The sequence below is a fragment of the Ovis aries genome, chromosome 20, assembly GCF_016772045.2.
Source record: "Ovis aries strain OAR_USU_Benz2616 breed Rambouillet chromosome 20, ARS-UI_Ramb_v3.0, whole genome shotgun sequence".
NCBI lineage: Eukaryota > Metazoa > Chordata > Mammalia > Artiodactyla > Bovidae > Ovis > Ovis aries.
Window position 1 is genome coordinate 29,325,850 of NC_056073.1, and position 24,346 is coordinate 29,350,195.

General features: G+C 43.0%; 1 protein-coding gene and 3 non-coding genes across 4 annotated transcripts; 3 read left to right on the forward strand and 1 right to left on the reverse strand.

The window, feature by feature from the left end:
• Positions 1-2,815: 2,815 nt before the first annotated feature.
• Positions 2,816-10,115, forward strand: GPX6 (glutathione peroxidase 6). The gene is made up of 5 exons (XM_004019052.5): positions 2,816-3,000; positions 5,325-5,478; positions 7,309-7,426; positions 8,602-8,701; positions 9,449-10,115. Exons 1-5 carry the CDS (start codon positions 2,914-2,916, stop codon positions 9,653-9,655), a joined length of 666 nt encoding a protein of 221 aa, XP_004019101.4. The 5' UTR covers positions 2,816-2,913; the 3' UTR covers positions 9,656-10,115.
• Positions 10,116-17,244: 7,129 nt separating this feature from the next.
• On the forward strand, positions 17,245-17,316 carry TRNAA-AGC (transfer RNA alanine (anticodon AGC)). Its single transcript has one exon. It is a non-coding gene; the product is annotated as a tRNA-Ala (tRNA).
• A 499-nt stretch (positions 17,317-17,815) lies between these two features.
• On the forward strand, positions 17,816-17,889 carry TRNAT-CGU (transfer RNA threonine (anticodon CGU)). The gene has a single exon. It is a non-coding gene; the product is annotated as a tRNA-Thr (tRNA).
• A 2,756-nt stretch (positions 17,890-20,645) lies between these two features.
• Positions 20,646-20,718, reverse strand: TRNAM-CAU (transfer RNA methionine (anticodon CAU)). The gene has a single exon. It is a non-coding gene; the product is annotated as a tRNA-Met (tRNA).
• Between the last annotated feature and the right edge of the window lie 3,628 nt (positions 20,719-24,346).

Here is a 24,346-nt window from a genome sequence, read left to right on the forward strand (position 1 = left end):
CAAAAAAATCTTTCAAAAATTACCCAAAGTACTATCCCTGATTTTACCTAAAAGGTCAAGAATCAGTACCTAAATAGATGGATTTTGAGTGTTGAAGACAGTTCAATCTGCCAGAAACATAACATTTATGGAGGGAAGGATACACCTGAAAATTTTAACTAATGTCAAATCAGGAAGGGTGAGTGCTCCATGGGAGAATTTAAACTTGAAAGTGTAAGAATTAGGGAGGAATCAAATTATTTTTAATATAAGAGTGATGTTAACAAAACAGACCTTTAGAAAAGTCATAGAATAAAACCTGGGTGTAGAAGAAGAGACTGGAAAAGTTCTGGGAAGTGTGAGGAGGAGGAACCTTCCTCCCACCCCTCTTGAATGGTTGTGGCTGGACTAATAAAATAAAGCGACCCAGGACAGATTGATAGGAGAAGCAGCAGTTTAATTTGTATGCAAGGAGGTCTTATAGAAATGTGTCCTCAGAAGTGGTCAAAGCAGGCAGCTTTTATACTTTTCAGACAGAGACAATAAACTTGTGAGAAATTGACAGGACAAAGAAACTTGGGCTTGGGTGCTTAATTAGTGAAAAATCTAAATAGACTTTGGGCTTGTAGTAAATTAAGGAAGTAACAAATCTGGTTGATACAGATTCTCTGCTCTTGCATCAGTCATTTCTTTTTTAAAAATAAATATTCATCTACTTGGCTGTGTTGGGTCTTAGTTGTGGCATGCAGGACCTTTCTGAGCGGGCTCTCTAGTTCTGTTGTTCTGAGTGGGCTCTCTAGTTTTGGCCTCTAGGCTTAGTTGCCCCACAGCATGTGGGATCTTAGTTCCCCAGCCAGGATACAACCCAAGTCCTCTGCATTAGAAAGCAGATTCTTAGCCACTGGACCACGTCTGCTTCCTTTCCTCCTGCTCAGTGTGTTCTGTACCTTCGATTCTTGTTGTTAAAGGCCAGGACCCAAAGTGCTCAAAAGCTTATGAGGAATATTGGAATAGAAACCTGGGCATTTGGGATTTTAGACCATTTGACTTACTGATAAGGTCTCTTCTGAAGTGTCTCCTCACCACTCAGGGGCTAGTTATTGCAAAAAGAGCAAATATAAATCACCTCAGACAGTGAAGATTTAGTTGCAACAATTGATGATCCATGTGGAACTAGAGTGAGGACTCTGCGGTAAGAGTCAAGAGTTTGCTTTCATTTCACCATTACTAACCTGTGACCTTTGAGATGTCACTCTCTCTGTGAGCTTCTGTTTTCTCATGCAAAAAGATAAACATATGGATGAAAAATAGTCGCTTAAATGTTTCAGGCCTTGGGCTGAGTTCTTTACAGTTAGAATCACATTCCATTCTCAAAGCAGAGCTAGGAGGTAAACATTGTTACTACCCTGATTTTACAAATGAGAAAACTAAGGTACAGAGACATTAACTTTTTCTTAGATAAGGAGCTAGTCAATACCCTTACCATCAGTATATATCATAGTCTAAGGTTTAGCCATTTTTAAAAATGAGAATGGTGAGAGGCCAAGGAGCTCTGAATGTGTGTAGGCCTGTGTCAAGAGGAGGACACTTTCGCATGGCTGCTCCAAATGCCTGAGGACCTGCTTGGCTGGATCGGATATCAGCGAGCAGGCCACAGATTATAAAAGGTCTTAGAGAAGAAATTTGAGATAACAGAAAGCTTATCTTCCAACAGAGTTCATGAGAATTCAACCCCATCCAGACTTCAGTTTCAGGAGCAGAGAAAGCCTTTTGTGTGAACCTGGAAGAGGCAGGGCAGATGGAAGGGACTGGATGTAAAAGGGCTTAGAACTGAAGAGGAAGAGGGTATCACTTCAATAAACACGGGAGTTCAGTAAAGCTGGGCTGTCAGAGAAAAGCTGGAGGGGAGTGAGGATGGGTGGGAGAAATAACTCTGACTCTTCACCAATTCAAATATTAATGCTTCCCAACAAATTTCAGATTGTTACCTTTTTAGGGCCTTACTGGAAATAGTTTTATGGAGTAAGTGGGGGTAGAGATGATTATTTATAGTGAATGAAGCTTAGTCAAGCCCAAGGCAACCAAGGAGGATTCTCCTGCTTACATACCTAGTCTTGTCTGACTCTTTGCGACCCCATGGGCTGTAGCCTGCCAGACTTCACTGTCAATGGAATTTTCCCACCAAGAATACTGGAGTGGGTTGCCATTTCCTTCTCCAGGGAAGTTCTTTAACTCATATTTTAGAGCTTTCTGCTAGATAATTTGCCCTGTGAATGTGTACCCATCATTTGTGTTACTCCTGCATTAGCAAGCCCTTCTCCAGGGGACAGGTTCAAGAGTATCTTAGACACTCAGGCCCCCACAGCTGGACTTCATAGTTAGAAAATACAGTGGGCTGTGGACTAAGTGATGAAAGTTTGAGGGGACAGGAAAAAGGATTAATAGTCATGTGGGACAATGCTTTTCAAACTTTAGTTTGCGTATAAATTACACGAGAATCTTGATTTTAAAAAGCGGATTCTGATTCAGTGGTGGTGTCTTTACTTCTTGGGTGCAGAGCTGGCACCTGGGAACTGCCAGGCACTTGGAGAAGGTAGAGACGGTATTTCAAGTTCCAAAGGGGGAAGCCTCCACCTTTACCTGCTAGGATACAGGTGCCAGAACCACCAGTGGGTGGCCCGTCAGGGGGAGGTACTGGGTGCACTGAGCCTTCAGGGCTTGTGGTCTGGGGCGGGACAGTGAGAGGGGAGGTGGATGTTGGGGAGAGGGAAGAAGAGGAAGAGGGAGGGATCGCAGGGTAGAGGGAGGTTTGCCTGTGTGTTAATACTTTTCTGTGATTGGAGGACAAATCTTCAAACTGGTCCCTGCCGGGAGCTCAAAAGGGGTTGACATCCCTGGGGATCTGAGACTTGCCTGGAACTCCTAATTCAAGCCATGATCCTGCAGCTCTGGGCCTCCTGTCTTTTCCCACTGCTCCTGGTCAGCTTAGCTCAGCTGACTCCGAAGCAGCAACAGATGAAGGTAAGTGTCCCGCAGGGAACCCAGGTGGATTCCAGCACTGATGGCAAACTAGGCTGCCAAGGAAGCCAGGAATTCTCCCTTCTTCTCTCCTAGGAAGGATGAGATCCATCTCCCCAGCCTTTCCTAACTGACATCTGCCATTGCCACTGCTGTTCTCTGAGGCAGAGGCTCTCCTAACCTGCCTGTCTTTAGCCTGGTGGGTCACTGGGCAGAAAGTGGAAAAGTGGATGAAGGATAAAGGCTGCTCTCCCTGCGTTCTGTTTTGCCACTTGCCCCCGGTGGCCGCTGGATAGCCCACAACCCATCCCCTCCACCCTGGTCTGGAACACTGGTCAATCTTGCAGGTCCAGGAAACAGGGATGTGAAGCAGTAACTGTATTGAGAAGGAGGCTGAACTGGCAGCTCTTGGAGAAGCTGAAACCCCTAGGGCAGGTGGAAAAAGAAGCTGGTGCTGAAATGTGCCCTAAGGAGTTCCAGAATCAGGAAAAAGGGGCTTTTTTTTTTTTTTTTCCTTTCAGGGAATAATAAAAGGCAAAAGGCAAGGAGAGTTGCTTGCTGATTTTAATTTCAGGGGAAGTGATGTGGCAAGAGCTGAGATCAGAGTAAGATCTTTGCTTTTAAGTCTTGGTACTGCTCCAAATCACCCAATGCTCCCCGCAACCCCAGGAAAAATGTCCACATTTGCTGTCAGTAGCACCCTGTTAAAGGTGTGTATGTGTGTCTTAGGATGCAAAGTGGCCACTGAAGTAAATGACTTGAGGCAACAACTTTTAAGTTTAAAATCGGGCATATTCATTCAAAACCACAGCTTCACTGTGACATTAAGCCAGTTAGATATCTTTTATTGACCCCTTTCTTTCCTCTCTAAAAGTTGGAGAAACTAGTACAGTGATCCCCAGATTTCAACTCACATAGGTATCACCTACAAAGTTTGTTAAAGCACAGGTTACTGGGTCACACCTCCAAAGCTTCTGATACAGTAGGTTTTAGTAGCGTCCAAATTTGCTTTTCTAATTTGTTCTCAGATGATACTTGTGCAGGTCCTTAAACTACACTCTAAGTGCTCTATTATTGGGTTCATGTGAAGTGTAAAATGGTGTATATAACATGAATCTATTATAAATGTAGTATCAAGACTGGTAGCTGTAGTAAGATCATCTCCCTTCTCTGAAATTAAAAAAAAAAAAAAAAAAAAAAAAACCAGCATCCATTGAGGGCCATCCACGTCTGTGTCAGCAGCTGCTGCCTGATTGGGTGTGGAATTTCTGCTGTAGAATATTATCTTGTGAGTAAAAGGCTGTGTTTTAGGGTACCCTGATCTCTTCAAACAGACCTAAGCAAATTGGAGCGGAACTGAAAGCCAAGAAGGAAAGATCAGGCTCTTCCAAGCCGCAGTATTCTTGGGATTCTACATGCCAGTTCACAAGGTGGCATCCATACATGATAAAGAGAGCCACAAGTTGTTGAGGCATTTTAGCTTTTTGTTCCAGATCCTGTCGGCTTTTTCCCTTGCCATGCTTGTAGGTAGGAAGTCTGTTCCCTTTGCTTCCTATTTTACACAGAGATAAGAAAGGGCACTGAGGATGAATTTTGTAGGCACCAATAAGCCCCTACTGGCAAAGCTTTGGAAAATGCCTCTGGGATCTAGAGGAGAAACAAGTTATTTGCTGGGCTCTGGGGGAAGGAAACTACAATGTGAGAACATATGGATGAGAAATTTATGTAAAACATATTTCTGTTGTGAGAAACTCTGCCAAAATCTGTTAAAAATATTTGTGAAGAGATATGATGACTGGAATGGGGTGTTAGGATATGGAAGAGAGTGCAGGTAAACTGTAAACTGTCAATTGGAGGATGGCAGTAAATTGTATAAAGATTCCAGGAATAGGAAGATGATTACAAAGTGCTTGTCCCACCATTGCAAAAAAAGATTTTAAATTAAAAGATATAAATTCTAGTTGTGGCATTGTTGTTTAGTCGCTAAGTCGTGTCCAATTCTGTGATCTCACGGACTATAGCCCACCAGGCTCCTCTGTCCATGGGACTTCTGAGGCAAGAATATTGGAGTGGGTTGCCATTTTCTTCTCCAGGGGATCCTACCATTCTTGGGATCAAACCCGAGTCTCCTGCTTGGCAGGCGGATTCTTTACCACTGAACCACCTGGAAAGTCCCAGTTGTGGCATTAGCCATAACTAAAAATATTACTTGGAATATTACTTCCAAAGCTTTCTTCAGTTCTTAGAGTTTCAAAAAGTCCACAGATGTTAGAGATTATCATTTGCTTTATAATCACATCACTATGGTTATTTTTGTTATATTTCAGGTGGATTGCTATAAGGGGGTGACAGGCACCATCTATGAGTATGGAGCCCTCACCCTCAATGGTGAGGAGTATATCCAGTTCAAGCAGTATGCGGGCAAGCATGTCCTGTTTGTCAATGTGGCCACCTATTGAGGCTTGACAGCTCAGTATCCAGGTAAGAACTCATGCTTCAACTCTCTTGGAACTAGCTTTGTCAGATGGCCATAGTCTAATTCCAGAAAGTGAGAGTGAAGTCGCTCAGTTGTGTCCAACTCTTTGTGATCCCATGGACTGTAGCCTACCAGGCTCCTCTGTCCATGGGATTTTCCAGGCAAGAATACTAGAGTGCATTGCCATTTCCTTCTCTAGGAGATCTTCCTGACCCAGGGATTAAACCCAGGTCTCCTGCATTGTAGGCAGACCCTCTACCATCTGAGCCACCAGGGAAGTCCTAACTCCAGAAGGTTTTGCTAATTTGTTACTGGGAGGAAACAAGAGGCTGGGGGAAGGTAGGTGATCATGTGACTCTATCCTCTATATCCTGTCACTGCTCTGCTCCTTAGAAATGCTAGGAGAATTATCTTGGGATTTGAGAACTAAGATTCTCCCAAAGATTTAGCAAAGACCACCAGGAATGTATCTGTATTTGAATTTGTTGCTCAATGTTCTGAGGGAAAACATATATTGTAGGGAACCATGGGGCTTCTCAGTAAGAAGATGTTATTAATAGAAAGGACTTATCTGAGGATCTGAGCTTGTGTTAGGTGATTTGGGGAGGGGGTCAAGGGATTGAAGCTTGGTTCTGGATTGGATGCTGTCAGGAAATGAGGAAACAGGCACAGTGGAATGATTGGTATCTTAATCACATCTACAGAGTAGGAGGAATAAAGCAAGGATAAACAAACAGCAGTCACTTAGATTGGTAAGAATAGGGTGATACTTGGTCATTTTTGTGATTTGAAAAATGTTCATGTTTTGTCTGGTAAAACATCACTTGTATGATACTGATCTGTGAAACTGTTTATGGTCAAGAGGAGAACAACAAGCTCTAGCTATAACTCCCAGGCCAGAATCTAGCTTTCAGGGGCTAATTTTATCTTTCTCACTAGTAACTTCTGGTAACAGGAGAGAAGATTGACCTTTGGGCCTCTGGAAAAATACCCTTGGGTTCTGCAGGCACTTCCAAATGGCAGAGAAGAGGAAACGTAGTTACCATCTATGCACTGTTTAATTGGAGTGAAGGCTAAGAGGAGATGCCAGCAGATAGAGCTGAGTCTGATTATGACTGGCTGGTGCTGGTCACGAAGTCAGTAAATCTGAACTGAAAATCGCTGAAGTTGGAAATAATGGCACGAGTCCAGACAGACACTGGGAAGCTTCCTGATAGTGGGAAAGAGCAGTCTGGAGTTTGTAGCCTTAGAATCCCAATGAGTCTTTCAGGGAAATGGCAGCATTTAGGTCACTGGAACTGACAAAAAGAATGCTCTGGAGTTAGACTTAGCATTTCTCTGATTCCCTCTATAACTCCCAGGTTAGGGCACCAAAGAGTGCTCCTGGGAGGGTGACTGGAGTGTAGCATTGTCTCACCATGGGGCAGACGGTGGGAGGATGGGGATAGAATGTCCATTTTGTTTGCCATTCCTTAAAACATTTTTTGATCAATCAACTAAGGCAGGCAATGGCATTCAAATCTGACTTCTCTTCAGAATCAAACGGGACCGCCCCCAACACACACAAATACAACAGTCTAAGCAATCTGTGCTTTTAAAGAAGGGCTCCTATTGGATGACGAAGTGGAGCCACTTATGGGAACTTCTGCAAAAGAAAAAAGGCAGCTGTTTGGATGTGTTCTGGAAATCTGTGTTCTAGCCATTTGCTCTGTTTCCTCCAACTTTGTGATCTTGAACCCTTCCCTTCATAGTCCTCGGCTTATTCATGAGATAGACAGATACTGCTTTTACTGCTCAAGACAGAGCTACCCATGCTGTTCTCCCTCTGCTTACAGAACTGAATGCACTACAGGAGGAGCTGAAGCCTTTCGGTGTAGTTGTGTTGGGCTTTCCCTGCAACCAATTTGGAAAACAAGAGCCAGCAAAGAACTCAGAGATCCTTATGGGGCTCAAGTAAGTGCCTGCTTGGGACCCTGCGAGACTGTGTCAGAATTTTCCTTCCACATTCCACCTAGAGCTTCTCATTCTGGAGACTTCTGGGGTGATTGACAAATTAACTGGTTCAAGAACATCATTTTGATGCCTTGAATTCAGTTATGCCCTGCTGGTAGTGCTCAACAATTCTCTCTACCTTTGAGTTGTTTAATGATAAGACTACAGGAAATCTAATGAAAAAGAAGCACATGAAAAAGGAGAAAACCTGGGAAATAGAGATGAATCAAGAATTTTAACCTTAAAATATTGCTTTCCAATTTTCTTTTAAAATACTTTTTATTGGAGTATAGTTGATTTACAATATTGTGTTAATTTCAGATGTATAGCAAAGTGAATCAGTTATACATGTACATATATCCACTCTTTTAGATCCTTTCCCCATATAGGTCATTACAGAGTATTGAATAGAGTTCCCTGTGCTATACAGCAGGTCCTTATTACTTTTCTATTTTATATACAGTAGTGTGTATATGTCGATCCCAATCTCCCAGTTTATCCTTGGTAACATTGGGCTTCCCTGGTGGCTCAGACGGTAAAGAATCTGTCTGCAATGCAGGAGACCTGGGTTTGATCCCTGGGTCAGGAAGATCCCCTGCAGAAGGGAATGGCAACCTGATTCAGTATACTTGCCTGGAAAATTACATGGACAAAGGAGCCTGGTGGGCTAGAGTCCATGTAGTAGCACTTAGTCTGATAGGACTGAGCACATGACCATAGGATCCTTTTCCACATCTGTGACTCTATTTCTGTTTTGTAAATAAGTTTATTTGTACCATTTTTTAAAGATTTGATATATAAGTGATAACATATATTTGTCTTTCTCTGTTTGACTTAATTCACTTAATTCACTGTGATAATCTCTAGATCCATCCATGTTGCTGTAAATGGCATTATTTCATTCTTTTTTATGGCTGAGGAATATCCTGCTTCCAATTTTCTTGGAATTCTCTATTGGCTCCTTAAAGCACATGCATGAAGTCCTGATTCCCAAGGACCACTCTTTCCTCATCTTCCCTGTCTACAACCTCTCTTTCTTTATCTCTAATTTTACTTTGTGGCCAAATTGTGGTGGCCATTATTATCCACCCTTTTCTTAATTTGAATGGTCTCAGGATTGTTCTGCTTCATTGCAGGTATGTACGTCCAGGTGGTGGCTTTGTTCCCAATTTTCAGCTCTTTGAGAAAGGGGATGTGAATGGAGAAAAAGAACAGAAGGTCTTTACCTTCCTGAAGGTAAGTAAGGATAAACCTGGGAAGAATTGGTCAGGTAGGTAACAATGCCCTGAAAGCACGGGGCTCAAGTCTAGGATTGAGTTTGGGCTCCTTGGAAAGAAATTCTCAGATAAGTTCATGGATGGTGGCAATATTTGTTGTGAAGCTTTAGCTTCAAGTAATGGAAACATATAAATATGATTGCTCTAATATAGACTAACTTTTCTTACTGAATGGTAATGATTCATTTATTCAACATTTATCAAATCTTTAGTTATATGCAAGAACTGTGCTATACAATGAGTTAACAAATGTTAATAGGGCATAATTTCTTCCTTGAAAGAAATCATATCTAATGAGGGAGACAAACACAGAAATAGGTAATAAAGAGGGTCACAGAGTATTAGAACCACAGAAACCCACAACAGAAGGACCCCTTTTTTTTAGCTAAAGAAACTGAGGCTTTAGAAGTGTTATGACTTACCAAAACCAAAAAACAATAGTCTTTCTTTGAAGCACTATGATATAATCATGGGATTGAGGGAGAAACAGAGAAAGGAATAAACTTTTCTATTTGCTATCATACTAACTCTTGGTTTTTGATTGTACTGGTAATGATGTATTGAAATGTCTATGGTTCATTAGGAGCATGTCAATTAGTTAATATACTGAAATACATACTGTTGAGTAGACATTCTAGGGGTGGGGATAAGACGAGACCACACAGAAACAGAAAAAACATTGTCAATTTCTCTATCTCTGCTCCAGAACTCCTGCCCTCCAACCTCTGATCTTTTGGGCTCATCAAGTCAGCTCTTCTGGGAGCCCATGAAGGTCCATGACATTCGCTGGAACTTTGAGAAGTTTCTAGTGGGGCCTGATGGTGTCCCTGTCATGCGTTGGTACCACCGGGCTTCAGTCAGCACAGTTAAATCAGACATGCTGGAGTACCTGAAGCAGTTCAGAAGCGAATAGGAAGGGCCAGACACGGTCAGAAGTTGCCTCCCATCTGAAGAACATGTTTAAGGATCCCATCTTTGACCAAACCATCCTGTTCAGCCCAAATATGTGTGTGTGTGTAAGAGAGAGACAGAGAGAGACAAATAAGGAAAAGTAAACCTGTCTCTCAACTCTCTGATCTCAAAATATCAAATTTTTTTCCACTCCATTCCAAAGGAAAATCATATTATAGATTGGGACTACCCATATCCCTAAAAACGCAATATTCAGAAGTCCATCCTTTCTCAAGGCTGAAGGTTTAAGAAAAGAAGAAACTGGCAGCAAGACTCTCAGCATCTCCTTAATAGCCTCTTCTCTCCTCCAAGACAGGCATGCATTGTTAAATTCTTCCTCTCCCTAGTTAGTTTCCATTTAGTCCCCTGACACTCTGAGTTCTCTTGTAGGATCTCTGAAGGCAGAGTGAGAGCAGAAACTTCATCTCACATGAGCGGAGGGGCATCTCCATGATGGTGGGTCCCAAAGCCCCTGTGGGCAGGACCCAACCAGAACCTTCCTTGGTGCCTGTCCCTTAGTGCATTCAGGTCATGGCACCTGGGCAGGGATGTTCCTTCATTCGAAATGATGGGTTTCTCTCCTCACCCTTTAAACTCATCCTTATCACTGTCTCAAATTAAAAAGAATTCTGCAGCAGCTGGTTTCCCGTGGTGTTTTTCCAGTCCTATATTATGTGTGGAGTCATACCACTTCTTCCTCTCACTTTATTTCTGCTTCCTTAAGTATCTAGCTCACCTAGCTCTTAAGTATTTTGTTTTTCTCATAAGTGCTCTAGACCTTTTTGTTGGCTCATCCAAAATCACTGGGTGGGCCTGGCTGCACAGAGTCGCTGTGACACGAACACGGAACTCTTGGAGTCAGCCCCCTGTACTTCCTCATTCAGATCCCCTGGGGAGTCCTTTCTTGAATCTTCTTTCTCTCTCAACAAATATGCATACATTTTTGTTTACGAAATTAATTTCTGTTCGCTATTAAAAATCTAAAAACACATAAAAGTAGAAGACCCCAAGGACTGTAGCCCAGCAGGCTCCTCTGTCCATGGAATTTTCCAGGCAAGAATACCAGAGTGGGTTGCCATTTCTTACTCCATGGGAACTTCCTGATCCAGAGATCAAACCCACATCTCTTGCATCTCCTGCATTGTCAGGGGGATTCTTTACCACAGAGCCACCTGAGAAGCCTGTCCTTGGTCATAACCCACAGGATTTGAGACACCATCCATCTTTTACTGGGCACTGTGTTATTAGGGCAGTGACAGGATTGCAGAACCAGCTACCAGTGGTGTTGAAAAATGTGTGCTTCATTTCTTAGTTATCTTGAAATCTCTGCAGTTCTTGAGAAACCCCAAGGACCTGAACAGTCCTCAGAAGGGTTCCAAATCTGTCACTATTTTCAGATCAGAATATTCAAGGTATAGGAAGTGGGTGGAGGATAATGGGATGATACAATGTATAAAATCCTCTCAAGATACTGGTCCAGCCCAAACCAGGAAACTAGTTGGACAAAAGTGGATGCCCCAGGGGAGCAACATCCCCTGTTCCACAGTGAAGACCTAAAATGATGAAGGCAGAGAACTGTGGCTTGACCTGAGTCTGTTACACTTGAGTGTCTAGGAGGTTTCAATCCTGCCACTGCTCTGGAAAGTCCAGATGTCATACCCCTTATGCCCTCCAGTGGCTGGCCCTGAAGAGAAAAAAGAGAGGTTGTTTGCGGGATAGCCAAGACCAGAGAAATGAAAAAAAAATTCCCTTGCACTGGGAGATGAGGGCAGGTGAGAGACAGGTGTGAAAGCAGCAGTCCTGATCAGAATACTGCTTCTGATGACAATGATGGTAGTCTTTATAAAAAGAAAAGATCAAGAGATACAACTTTCCACTTCTCCCTTCCTCGCCAATCCATGTAACAGATCTTAGCCCCAGAGAAAGCCCCTGGGAGGGGCAGACTGCCCAGGAGGGTCTCAGGAACTCTAGTCTGTTACAGCCAGCAGTTAAAACTTGACTGTGACTATCATGGTGATCATCATTTTCATTACTGGCACTACTACTGCTGTGAATTTTTTATTTTTTTGAACCAGAGGTTCATACTATCTATAATGGAAAGACCTGAGCTAATTGGTTCTAAAACCAGTGTGGTCACATGAATCTATTACCAGAACACACCATCCAGCAGGCATTTAGAATGGTAAGGCTCTGCTAATCACAAAACCTTTGAGGAGAGTCCCTGGGGACAGTGTTCTAAAGTCCCAGAGAACCAGGACTCAGACCTTCTCAAACTGTCCTTTCCCAGTTTGTTAAGCAGCCCATCCCTGGAAGTAAGGCCCCAATACAGTCTCTCCCATGAGAGATGCTGCAGAGATGTGGTATTTTCCCTGTGGACTGTGTGATAGGCTTTGAAAGTCCCCACGGTAGTTCTGGAAGCTGAATTCCCCAAACCTGATAAAGAGTAGCCAAAGTCTCTTCCACAGCACATTGAATTCTGTGATCTCATGAATACTCCTTGACTTGGCTTCAGGTCCCAGTAGACAGAAGCTGAGACTAGGATTCAGGTACACATAATTTATTGAGAGAGTAGTCTAAAGGAAACCAGTGAATAAAGATAGGGTAGGGGAAAGAGAGATGTAAGGATGCAATTTCTGATGGAGTTTAGCTTCAGATAAATTGCACTATAATTATTTCCACCGTGAAGGAAGAGGGATGGACTTTTGTAACTCATGTCCATCAATCATTGGCTATGGGCTCTCCCTCCGACCCCAGAGGAATAACGAATGTGAGACTGCTCCCCTGCTGCTGCTGCTGCTGCTGCTGCTGCTAAGTCGCTTCAGTCGTGTCCGACTCTGCGACCCCATAGACGGCAGCCCACCAGGCTCCCCTAGGTTAAAGGAAATTCTCTGAAGAAGATGGAGCTGAGGATAATGAGACTTGGCTTTGGAACTGTGACGCCCCTGAGAACAGTCTCAGGTTTGCCGGGGGAGTTTAGGGGTCAGCGAAAAGAAGTTACATTTCTTGTCCGCAACAGGAAAACAGAAGAGTTCCCCTCCCCACTCCCAGCCCCCTCATCTCTGCTGCTGCTGCTACGAAGTCGCTTCAGTCGTGTCCGACTCTGTGCGACCCCAGAGACGGCAGCCCACTAGGCTCCCCCGTCCCTGGGATTCTCCAGGCAAGAACACTGGAGTGGGTTGCCATTTCCTTCTCCAGTGCGTGAAAGTGAAGTGAAGTCGCTCAGTCGTGTCCGACCCTCAGCAACCCCATGGACTGCAGCCTTCAGGCTCCTCTGCCCATGGGATTTTCCAGGCAAGAGTACTGGAGTGGGGTGCCATTGCCTCATCTCTAACCACCTGGAATTCGAGGCCCCACCTTTTAAAGAACCTGTTGTAAAAGATATGGAAAGAAACATCTGTGCGACAGACTCCCTTCTTCGCGGAATACGCTCATGGCCTTAATTCCCAAAGTTCAGGGCTGGGATCCGTGATGCGCATCCTCGTACCCACCCGGGCTCTGCGGGTTCCCACCCTAAGGACGGAGTCTGGACCGCTCCTCGGGTCTCTCCTCCCCTGTCCCGGGCCTCCCTGCCCACGTCACCTCAGTCGTCTCAGCTCCCGCCTGTCCTTGGGGCCCCCAGACCCGCCCCAGCTCCCACGCGGGGCCCGCTGGGGACGCGCAGCTACGAACCTGTGCGCAGCGCCCCCTGGGCCGGCTTTCTGCTCGCGCCCCCCAGGAGTGGGAGGGGATGCGACCGAGGGTGGACGGCACCGGGGCCGGGGAGGGGCTCGCCGCGGGGTGCAGGGATGGTAGAGGGGAGAAGGCCTTACCTTTTCTACGAGCTGATTTTCAAGACTACCTGAGTCCGAGAGAAACAGGAGGACAAGAAGTCGGGGGGAACTGAAGTGAACAGTCTTTTTCCGGGTTGGACTTTTTCAAGCGCTCACCAAATTTCCTGAGGCGGAAGCTGCCGAGGTTCCTGCCGACCCCTATCCTCCCTCACTCCCACCTGCACACCCGTCTCAAAAGGCTCCGGGTGGAAAGGTGTCACGACAGATTTTGACTGTGCTCTTGAGAATGACAGCGCGGGATTTGAAGAGAAACTGCACGGGCTGACACCTGTAGCTGAAGGAAGATGGCCCTTGGGTCCAGCCCCTCGGCTCCACCCGAAAGATGCAGGTTCCTCCTCCCACCAGTCTGGCACCTTCAGGTACCTCAAATGAGTTACTTTATCACATATGGTCCGTTATTTCCTGCAGATCCTTGAAGGTTGTTGTTGTTGTTGTTGTTTTAGATTACATATATTTTTAAAAATACATATATTAATAGTCGTTATCACTTATTTCCTAGCCGCGACTTTCTGTGACTCTTTTCCTTGGGATAACAGAAATATCCTTGTCTAATGCTCCAGCTGCCTACTACTGTTGCTGTCCTATTTTTCTGCCTTCAACACGTTCTAGAAAGTGAAGCTTCTCCCTAGAGCTGGCATAGTACAGCATAGTTTCGGAAGGCAAAAGAAAAACAACTGGATTGTAATTGTTTAGACGCTAGGTCCTGTCTGACTCTTTTTCAAACACATGGACTGTAGCCCACCAGACTCCTCTGTCCATGCGATTTTCCAGGCAAGAATAGTGGGCTGGGTTGCCATTTCTTTCTCCAGGCAATCTTCCCGACCCAGGGATGGAATCCCCATCTGGTGCATTGCCAGGAGGATTCTTTACCACTGAGCCAACAACCGGATAGTTGTTCAGTGACTAAGTGGTGCCCTACTCTTTGTGACCCCATGGACTGCAGCTCTCCAGGCTTCCCTGTCCTTCACTATCTCCCAGAGTTTGCTTGAACTCATGTCCATTGAGTCCATGCGACCATCCAACCATCTCATCCTCTGTCACCTGCTTCTCCTCTTGCCCTTCTCCAGCATCAGGGTCTTTTCCGAAGAGTTGGCTCTTTTCATCAGGTGGCCAAAGTATTGGAGCTTCAGCTTCAACATCAGTCCTTCCAATGAATATTCAAGGTTGATTTCCTTTAGGATTGACTGGTTTGATCTCCTTGCAGTCCAAGAGACTCCTGAGAGTCTTCTCCAGCACCAGAATTCCTAAGTATCAATTCTCCATGGCTCAGCCTTCTTTATGGTCCAACTCTCACAGCTGTAAATGATTACTGGAAAAACCATAGCTTTGACCACAGGGACCTTTGTTAACAAACTGATTTCTCTGCTTTTTAATATACACTGTAGGTTTGTCATAGCTTTTCTTCAACGGAGCAAGCATCTTTTAATTTTGTGGCTGCAGTCACCATCCACAGTGATATTGGAGCTCAAGAAAATAAAATCTGTTACTTTTTCCACATTTTCCCCATTTATTTGCCATGAAGTGATGGGACTGGATGCCATAATCTTAGTTTTTTGAATGTTGAATTTTAAGACAGCTATTTCACTCTCCTTTCCCTCTCATCAAGAGGCTTTCAGTTCCCCTTTGCTTTCTGCATGAGTGGTATCATCTGTATATCTGAGGATTTTATTTTCTTGGGCTCCACAATCACTGTGGATGGTGACTGCAGCCATGAGATTAAAAGACACTTGCTCCTTGGAAGAAAAGCTACGACAAACCTCAACCAAACCTGCTAAAAAGCAGAAACATCACCTTGCCAACAAAGGTCCCTATAGACAAAGCTATATTTTTTCCATAGCTTTTGTTGATATTTCTTGATTCCAGCTTGTGAATCATCCAGCCTGGCATTTTGCATGATAAATACTCTGCATATAAGTTTAAACATGGTGATGATATACAGTCTTAATGTACTCCTTTCCCAATTTTGAACCAGTCCATTGTTCCATGTCTAGTTCTAACTGTTGCTTCTTATCCTGCATACAAGTGTCTCAGGAGGCAAGTAAGGTGGTGTGGTATCCCTATCTCTTGAAGAATTTTCCAGTTGGTCATGATCCACACAAAGGTTTTAGTGTAGTCAATGAAACAGAAGTGGATGTTTTGTTTGAAATTCCCTTACTTTTTCTATGGTCCAACGGACGTTGGCAATATAATCTCTGGTTCCTCTGCCTTTTCTAAATCCAGTTTGTACATCTGGAAGTTCTTGGTTCAGAAGTTCCAGAACTTCCTCAGTTTTGGAAGTTCACATACTGCTGAAGCCTAGCTTGAAGGATTTTGAGCATTACTTTGTCAGCGTCATCTATTACTCACTGGGAGAAGACATCTTGATTCAGTTCAAGTGTACTTGTTACTAGATTTGAGAAAAGTTTGGAACCAATCACTTAAATGGCATAAAACAAGAAAAAAGTTGAAACACTCACCCCAGTTCCTCTAGTTTGATGGGTAAAGCAATGTATGTTCTCTCTAGAGAAGAACAAGGGATTTTGAGGTAATTTCAATGAAAGAAAAAATCATCCCAATGAAACCATTGGCTACATTTTTGTTCCCTTAGCTTTCTCCGCTCCAGTACTCTTGCCTGGAAAATCCCATGGACGGAGGATACCGGTAGGCTGCAGTCCATGGGATCACTAGGAATCAGACACGACTGAGCGACTTCACTTTCACTTTTCACTTTCATGCATTGGAGAAGGAAATGGCAACCCACTCCAGTGTTCTTGCCTGGAGAATCCCAGGGATGGGGGAGCCTGGTGGGCTGCCGTCTATGGGGTCGCACAGAGTCGGACACGACTGAAGCGACTTGGCAGCAGCAGCAGCAGCTTTCTCCCACCGTATTCTACAAGGCAGAGAATCTGTGATCAGTTCCTGGTGTTCAGTCACTGCTCCCAAAGTTTCCTGCCCATTCAAACAGTGGAGCCATGACAGCAATCAAGAGATAATCGCCCTATTTTAAGATGTTGTGGTTACTTGTATCTTCTAGCTCACCAGTCTTTCAGGCAACATTGATGATCACAAAATGGCCCTAGATTTTTCTATGAATGAAATCACAGTGACTGTATGGAGTCTTACTCTAGCCAAAATACATGAGATTTTAGAACTTTATTCAACAAGTGTCTGAGTAGTTTGTTTGGGCACTGGTCTCTCAGGTCAAACTTAAGCTCAGGAAGTCCCCAGGGTCTTTGAAAGACGTCATAACCACTCTTTATCATCCTCAGAGAAAAAGCTGGGGATCTTTTTATACTGGCCACCTCCTCACTCACACCCAGTAATTCAATCATCTTGTCTAGAAACAAGTTGTTCAGATTTCTAATTTATCAGTGGCTTGTAAAACAGAAATCTTAACTGACCTTTCCTAGTTTACAAATTTCCTCCCTAGTTACTTTGTTACTACATTGCTCTAAATTTATAATCTTCAAAGCAATAGTTTCTTCTTTAAGGTTGTAAGGAATCTTCCTTAAATCAACTATATCCCTAGAGTAGAACAGAATAAACCACTGCAAGTCGATAGATGTTACTCTAGTTTCTAGCTCTTCATACTCTTGTAGAGCCAAGAGCTTCATGTGAGGAGGGCGTATGCATGGACAAGATTCTCCAGAACACAGCTGAGTTGTACTAGACTAGGGCTCTTGAAAAATAATGCAGATAGCTATTGCCATTAAACATTTTCCACAAAGTAGGTGACATTGTGGGGGGTGTAGCTCAGTGGTAGAGCGCGTGCTTAGCATGCACGAGGCCCCGGGTTCAATCCCCGGCACCTCCAGTTAGGACTTGGCTTCTTGTGTAGCGATTCGTCAGTACTACTCAAAATGGTTTTTCGTTTTTCCTACCTGTTGAAACTTCTCACTCATAACTCGTGCTGATTTGCTCAAACTTATTTGTCAACCTTTTACTTTTGTAATTGGAGAATGTTGCTTTACAATATTCTGTTGGTTTCTGCTGTACAACCATGTGAATCAGTCGTAATTATATACATATCCCCTCCTTCTGGAACTTCCCTCCCTTCCCCCTAGCCTTCCACCTCCCATCCCCCACCCTTCTAGGTTATCACAGAGCTCCAGGCTGGACTCCCTGTGTTATATAGCAACTTCCCACTTTACCCATGATAGTGTTTATATATGTCAATGCTACTTTCTCAATTCATCTCAGAGCCAACTACAGGGTAGTGTATTTTTTTTTTTTCCTTAGGCTCTCCCCACCCCTGCTCCCTACTGGAGCAAAGTAAAATGAGGTAGATTTAACTCTCCTATAGATGCTCAGGTGGCTCTATGGCTTAGTTGGTTAAAGCGCCTGTCTCGTAAACAGGAGATCCTGGGTTCGACTCCCAGTAGGGCCTTGCCTTTTTGCTTGAAGGTAGGGCAAATTCCTAAAAATTTTATTTTGGCTAATTAACTGTGTCTTCTTACTAATCCTCCACAAATTCTCAACCAAAGTTAACAGCCCTAGACCTCTATCAGATACAGTTACAGGTTGTTTGATTGCAACTGCTTCAGATTCCTTACTTTTAAAAAGAAGTAAATTCTTAGGAGATGACAATTCAAATGCAAACCACCTAATACTGCATGTGACTTTATATCTCAATCACTTTTCAAATAGGTTTTGTGTTAAACTGTGGTAAAATGTTTTTGATCACCTACAGTGTGTTACTGTTTGAAGTATCCAGACAGAAAATATGTATAAATCTCTCTAGACTTTAACAATCTCTAGCTCTACAATTGATTTCATTAAATAAGATAATGAACAATGAATCTATTACTAGCTACAAAGGAAAATTAGGATGTTTACAGGGTCGTGCTTGACATTTTGAAGGGAACATGAGGAAGAATAGTATATTCCCATGCTCTCTTAAGGAAAACATTAGAGTATTTCAGGAATGATGATCAACTGGAAGGAAAAATGTCCTAGATACAAACACCCTAGAGCTAGGACAAAGTCGCTGTGAAAAGAGCAAGCTGGAGAATTCTGCCAGATATCTAAAGGAACTTAGATTCAGCCCCAAAGACTTATGGAGCTTCCTTGTCTTTTTGTCTCCTATTGATTCACCAATTAATTCAACAATGTAAGCTGCTGGTTTTTTATATACCAGGCATATTTCTGTCTTCCTTTCCTTTTATTTTCAGTTACATTTTTCCCCATATTATGGGAACTTTTAAGATCTACTGTCCTGGCAGCTTTTAAATATGCAATTCAATATTGTTAACTATAGTCACCAACCTGTGCATTACATCCCCAGGACTTATTTATCTCATAAATGGAAGTTTGTACTTTTTGACCACGTTCACTCATTTTGTCTGCCACCCCTCATCCCTGCCTCCAGTAACTACCCCAGGGATATTTCTAAGGGCAGGAAATACAGTAGCAAACAAAGCTAACATAAAGCACTGCTGTCACGGATCTCACATTCTGCTGGGGGTGACATGAAACATAAAGAAATTAATATATAAAATAAGTAAGCATGTAAGATACTGATGAAATCTGTGGAGAAGAATAAAGCAATGTAAGAGTATGAGGACAACATAGGATAGAGCTGGACTACAGAGTGTCATCTGTTCTTTAATAAAATCACTGACATGTTAACTTTTTAATTTTTTAACTTTTCAATGAGAAATAGTTACGAAGTGGCTACTATTATTACTCTAAGAACTTGAGTAGCAATATTAAATAGAAAACTGATGCCCCTCCCCCCAACAATGCCTGGATCTCACTTCTGTTCATTTTGAGAAGGAAATGGCAACCCACTCCAGTATTCTTGCCTGGAGAATCCCATGGACAGAGGAGCTTGGTGGGCTACAGTCCACAGGTCGCAAAGAGTCGGACATGACTGAGCAACTTCACTTTCACTTCACTTATTTAACTAGTTCCCACTGCCTGTACTCAAATCTCAACTGTTCCAGTTATTAGTTACGGGAGCTTTGGTAAATTGCTTTCTCTCAATGGGCATCACTGTCCTCATGTATAAAAGAGAAATAGTAATAAGCCTACCTAATAGAGTTAATGGGAGGACTTGTGGAGTAAATACACATAAAATATTTTAGAAGGATATATAGCACATAAAGAAGCAATCAATAAAATGAAATAAGAATTGATTATACACAGAGCCTCACTCATTCCAAATCTGGGTGATTTAGGTGATGATATTTGGAAGTTTTGAAAGGACAAGATTCAGATATGTTGATGGTGAAATGAGTTAAGATGGGAAAGATTGGAATGGGGTGAATATTTTTTTCATGTGGCACAAGTGTGAATCTTTGGGGACCAGCAGGTAGACTATGGTAGGTGTAATTATGTCTCGCACCCCCCACCCGGAGATGCCCATTTCCTAATCTCTAAAACGTGGTGAATATGTTATCTTGCCAGGCAAAAGGAATGTGATTAAGAATCTGGAGATAGGGAGATTATCTTGGATATTTGGATGGCTCTATGTAATCAAAGTGTCCTTATAAGAGGGTGGTAGCTGGGTCAGAGTCAGAGAAGGAGATGAGACAACAGAAGCAGAGGTCAGAATGATGTGAACATGAGTCAAGGAATAGGAGCATCCTCTAGAAGCTAGAAAAGGCAAGGAGTGATTTCTCCCCAAGACCTCTAGAGAGAGGGCAGCTCTGCTACACCCTGATTTTAACCCCAAAAGACCCATTTCAGACTTCTGAACTCCAGATTGTAAAATAATAAATTTATGCTATTTTAAGGTGATAAATTTTTGCTAATTTTCTAGTGCAGCAAAGAGACAGTTAATCCAGATATATGGTTATAGGCAACATATTGAAAAACTGCTTTGCTGCCTAAGGAACCTGCTGCTACTGCTAAGTTGCTTCAGTTGTGTCTGACTCTGCGACCCCATAGACGGTGGCCCACCAGGCTCCCCCGTCCCTGGGATTCTCCAGGCAAGAACACTGGAGTGGGTTGCCATTTCCTTCTCAGAAATCAGCTAAACTTCTTGAAGGACTACAGCTCCATTTATAATCCCATCATGTTGGCTGGGAGTTAGTCCTGGGGCCTAGATTTCCCACAGAACTTGATTGGTGGGATAGGGAATTTTGTTTGTTACCCTGCTTCTTTCTCAAATGCAAGTTTGTAGGAGTGACAAAACTATTGTGCCTTCTCTGAGGCTCGAACTCAGGACCTTCAGATTATGAGACTGACGCGCTGCCTACTGCGCTAAGAAGGCTCTGAAACAAGAAGGTTTCAGTAGAAGTATTGATTCTCTTTCATGTTTATACAAATTTTCTGAGAAGTTATATTTTTCAAACAGTGCAAGATAAGAGTATGTGCTGTGGCATATTTACTGTTGTTCTGAGTATGTCACAATGGTCAAAATTATTTCAGTATTTCATCCTTGAATAAATATGCAACACGGTGAAATTTTTTCTCCCACAATGCTTTTAAATGGCAACCCACTCCAGTATTCTTGCCTGGAAAATCTCATGGACAGAGGAGCCTGCTGGGCTGCAGTCCACAGGGTGGCAAAATTCAGACACTATTGAGCGACTAACACACACACACACACACACACACACACACACACACACATGCTTTAAATACCACTTACTGCTGGCAGACATCAGACTTCACTAGATTTCACCGTGCCCTACTTCACAACTACGCGTGTAGAAAGTGGCATACGAGGGGCCTGAGTTGGGTCCACAGGCAGGAAGATTTCCAGACTGAAACAGTGAGGGACACAGAAATATGCTTAGCTCTGCTGAGGGCGAAGCTGGAGTCTCCTTATCTAGCTCTGCATCTTTCTCGTCTGCCAGTATTCCCCTTAAAATCCATGTCTGACCAAGTCCATGATCTGAAGGCCTTTCTATTCTGGCTAGAAGTCCAGAATAATGTAAACAGAGGCGAGATAAGGTGGAAGAAATGAGGTGAGATGATTGAAAATGGAGAAATAATACACTGGATTTCAATCTGGCAAAGTGAAAAACATCCTAAAATAGATATTGTAGGACTGAAGTGTAAATCTTGTGTGTGCCATCTATTAAGTTAGGAAAAATAATTCACTTGGTTTTTCTGAGAATATGTCAATTTTTAAAAACTTCATTATCTGTAAAATAGGATATTTCACAGTATTATTTAAAAGACTGAATGTGACACACAAAAAAGTTGTTCAATGAATACTAATAAATGATACAAAAAATGATGATAGCAAACTGTACTGAGTGCATATTACGGGCAAGGTACTCTTATATGTATGTTACATGTAGTGGCCATCTATCTATCACTGTAGGCAACTTTTATTATTGTCATATCATTTACATATGATAAAAGTAAGACCAAATAAGTTTAAGTGACTTGCCGATAGGCTTGTGGCTACTCAGTAGATGAGAAGCAGTAGAACTTGGGCTCACTTAACTATGACTACTATGAAGTCACTCGTGTTCGACTCTTTGTGACCCCATGGACTACATAGCCCACCAGGCTCCTCTGTCCATGGAATTTTCTAGGCAAGAATACTGGATTGGATTGCCATTCCCTTCTCAGGGGATTTTCCTGATCCAGGGGTCAAACCCCAGCGTCCTGCATTATTTATTGTCTGTCTTTTCTTCTAGAATATAAGCTCGACAAGGGCATCAACTTTGTATTTTCCTTGTTCACCGTTCCCGTCCCAGAACTTAAAATAGTGACTGGTACATTGTATGGTTTCAGTTAAGTTTTTATTGGATGAAAACCCCTACCTTAATGTATGGGTACTATACAACTGACTAAAATTTTACTGAGTACCTATGATGTGCCAAGCCCTGTGCTAGTAAGGTGTAGTGACAGAGTGGTTATCATCTGTGATTTTACAGAACTAACAATCACAGATAAAATTTCAATTTTCTACTGAACAGGAATATTTTATTATTGATAAAATGTTACATGATTACTTCATTAAAATTCTACATAATTTAGTTCTTTTAGCAACTTTATAACAAAAGTTTATCTTCAAAATGCTGTACTTTTTACCCTAAGATCCCAAATATTTCACAAACTATTTCAGTTACTTTTAAAAAACATCCCTGTTCTTCCATCACGGATTTAGTGATGTCAGCAATAGTAGTAGACTGAATATATCTTAACTAGTCTCTACTTTCAAATTGCTCTCCGGCACTTTTCTTTGATACTTTTCCATACATTTTCTCTTTAACTAAAAAATATAGAAAGCCTTTGACTGTGGATCACAATAAACTGTGGAAAATTCTGAAAGAGATGGGAGTACCAGACCACTTGACCTGCCTCTTGAGAAACCTATATGCAGATCAGGAAGCAACAGTTAGAACTGGGCATGGAACAACAGACTGGTTCCAAATAGGAAAAGGAGTACGTCAAGGCTGTAAATTGTCACCCTGCTTATTTAACTTCTATGCAAAGTACATCATTAGAAACGCTGGGCTGGAAGAAGCACAAGCTGGAATGAAAGTTGCCAGGAGAAATATCAATATCCTCAGATATGGAGATGACACTACCCTTATGGCAGAAGTGAAGAGGAACTAAAAAGCCTCTTGATGAAAGTGAAAGAGCGAAAAAGTTGGCTTAAAGCTCCACATTTAGAAAACGAAGATCATGGCATCTGGTCCCATGACTTCCTGGGAAATAGATGGGGAAATAGTGGAAACAGTGGCTGACTTTATTTTGGGGGGCTCCAAAGTCACTGCAGATGGTGATTGCAGTCATGAAATTAAAAGATGCTTACTCCTTGAAAGGAAACTTATGACCAACCTAGATAGCATATTAAAAAGCAGAGACATTACTTTGCCAACAAAGGTCCGTCTAGTCAAGGCTATGGTTTTTCCGGTGGTCATGTATGGATGTGAGAGTTGGACTGTGAAGAAAGCTGAGCACTGAAGAATTGATGCTTTTGAACTGTGGTGTTGGAGAAGACTCTTGCGAGTCCCCTGGACTGCAAGGAGATCCAACCAGTTCATCCTAAAGGAGGTCAGTCCTGGATGTTCATTGGAAGGACTGATGCTGAGACTGAAACTCCAAAACTCTGGCCACCGCATGGGAAGAGTTGACTAATTGGAAAAGGCCCTGATGCTAGGAGGGACTGGGGGCAGGAGGAGAAGGGGATGACAGAGGGTGAGATGGCTGGATGGTATCACCAACTGGATGCATATGAGTTTGGGTAAACTCCGAGAGTTGATGATGGACAGGGAGGCCTGGCATGGTGCGATTCATGGGGTCTCAAAGAGTCGGACACGGCTGAGCGACTGAACTGAACTGAACTGAATCTCATTTTTCTAAAAAAAAAAAAGACCACTTCTTCCCTGTATAGAATATAATCAGACCTTTTGAAGAATTACACACCACTTCCCCTGATCATAGTAGGGCTCACTTAAACGGTGCAGCATATAATGGATCAGGCTGTTCAGCTAGAGGATGAGCGGTCTGGAGACAGTGATTAGGTGGGGGAGGAGACCCGGGGACTCGCCAAGTTCGCATAGATGAGGTTGGAGCGGGTAGAACAAGTCGTCTCTGGGCTTGGAGAGTATGCTACACCACGTACTGAAAGCAAACTGATCCCCTCCCTGAGCTTTGTAAATTAAGACCATGATCACATTCAGCGAAAAGCAGGTCGGTTTGCGCGGTTGTTTTCTTTAGTAAGAAATCACACAGACACACAAACTCTGACCCAAGTTCCGTGTGAGCGGGGAGAAGAGCGTCTCTGTTTTCTGGTGAAGAAATAAAAAATCACTTCCCACTGCTGACTCCCAAACGCAGTTGACAAATTGGAGACTCCTGATCTCTGCATCTCGAGTTTCGGTGGGTGCTGTGCCGGCGATTTCTAATTTTTTTTTTTTTTTTTTAATGAC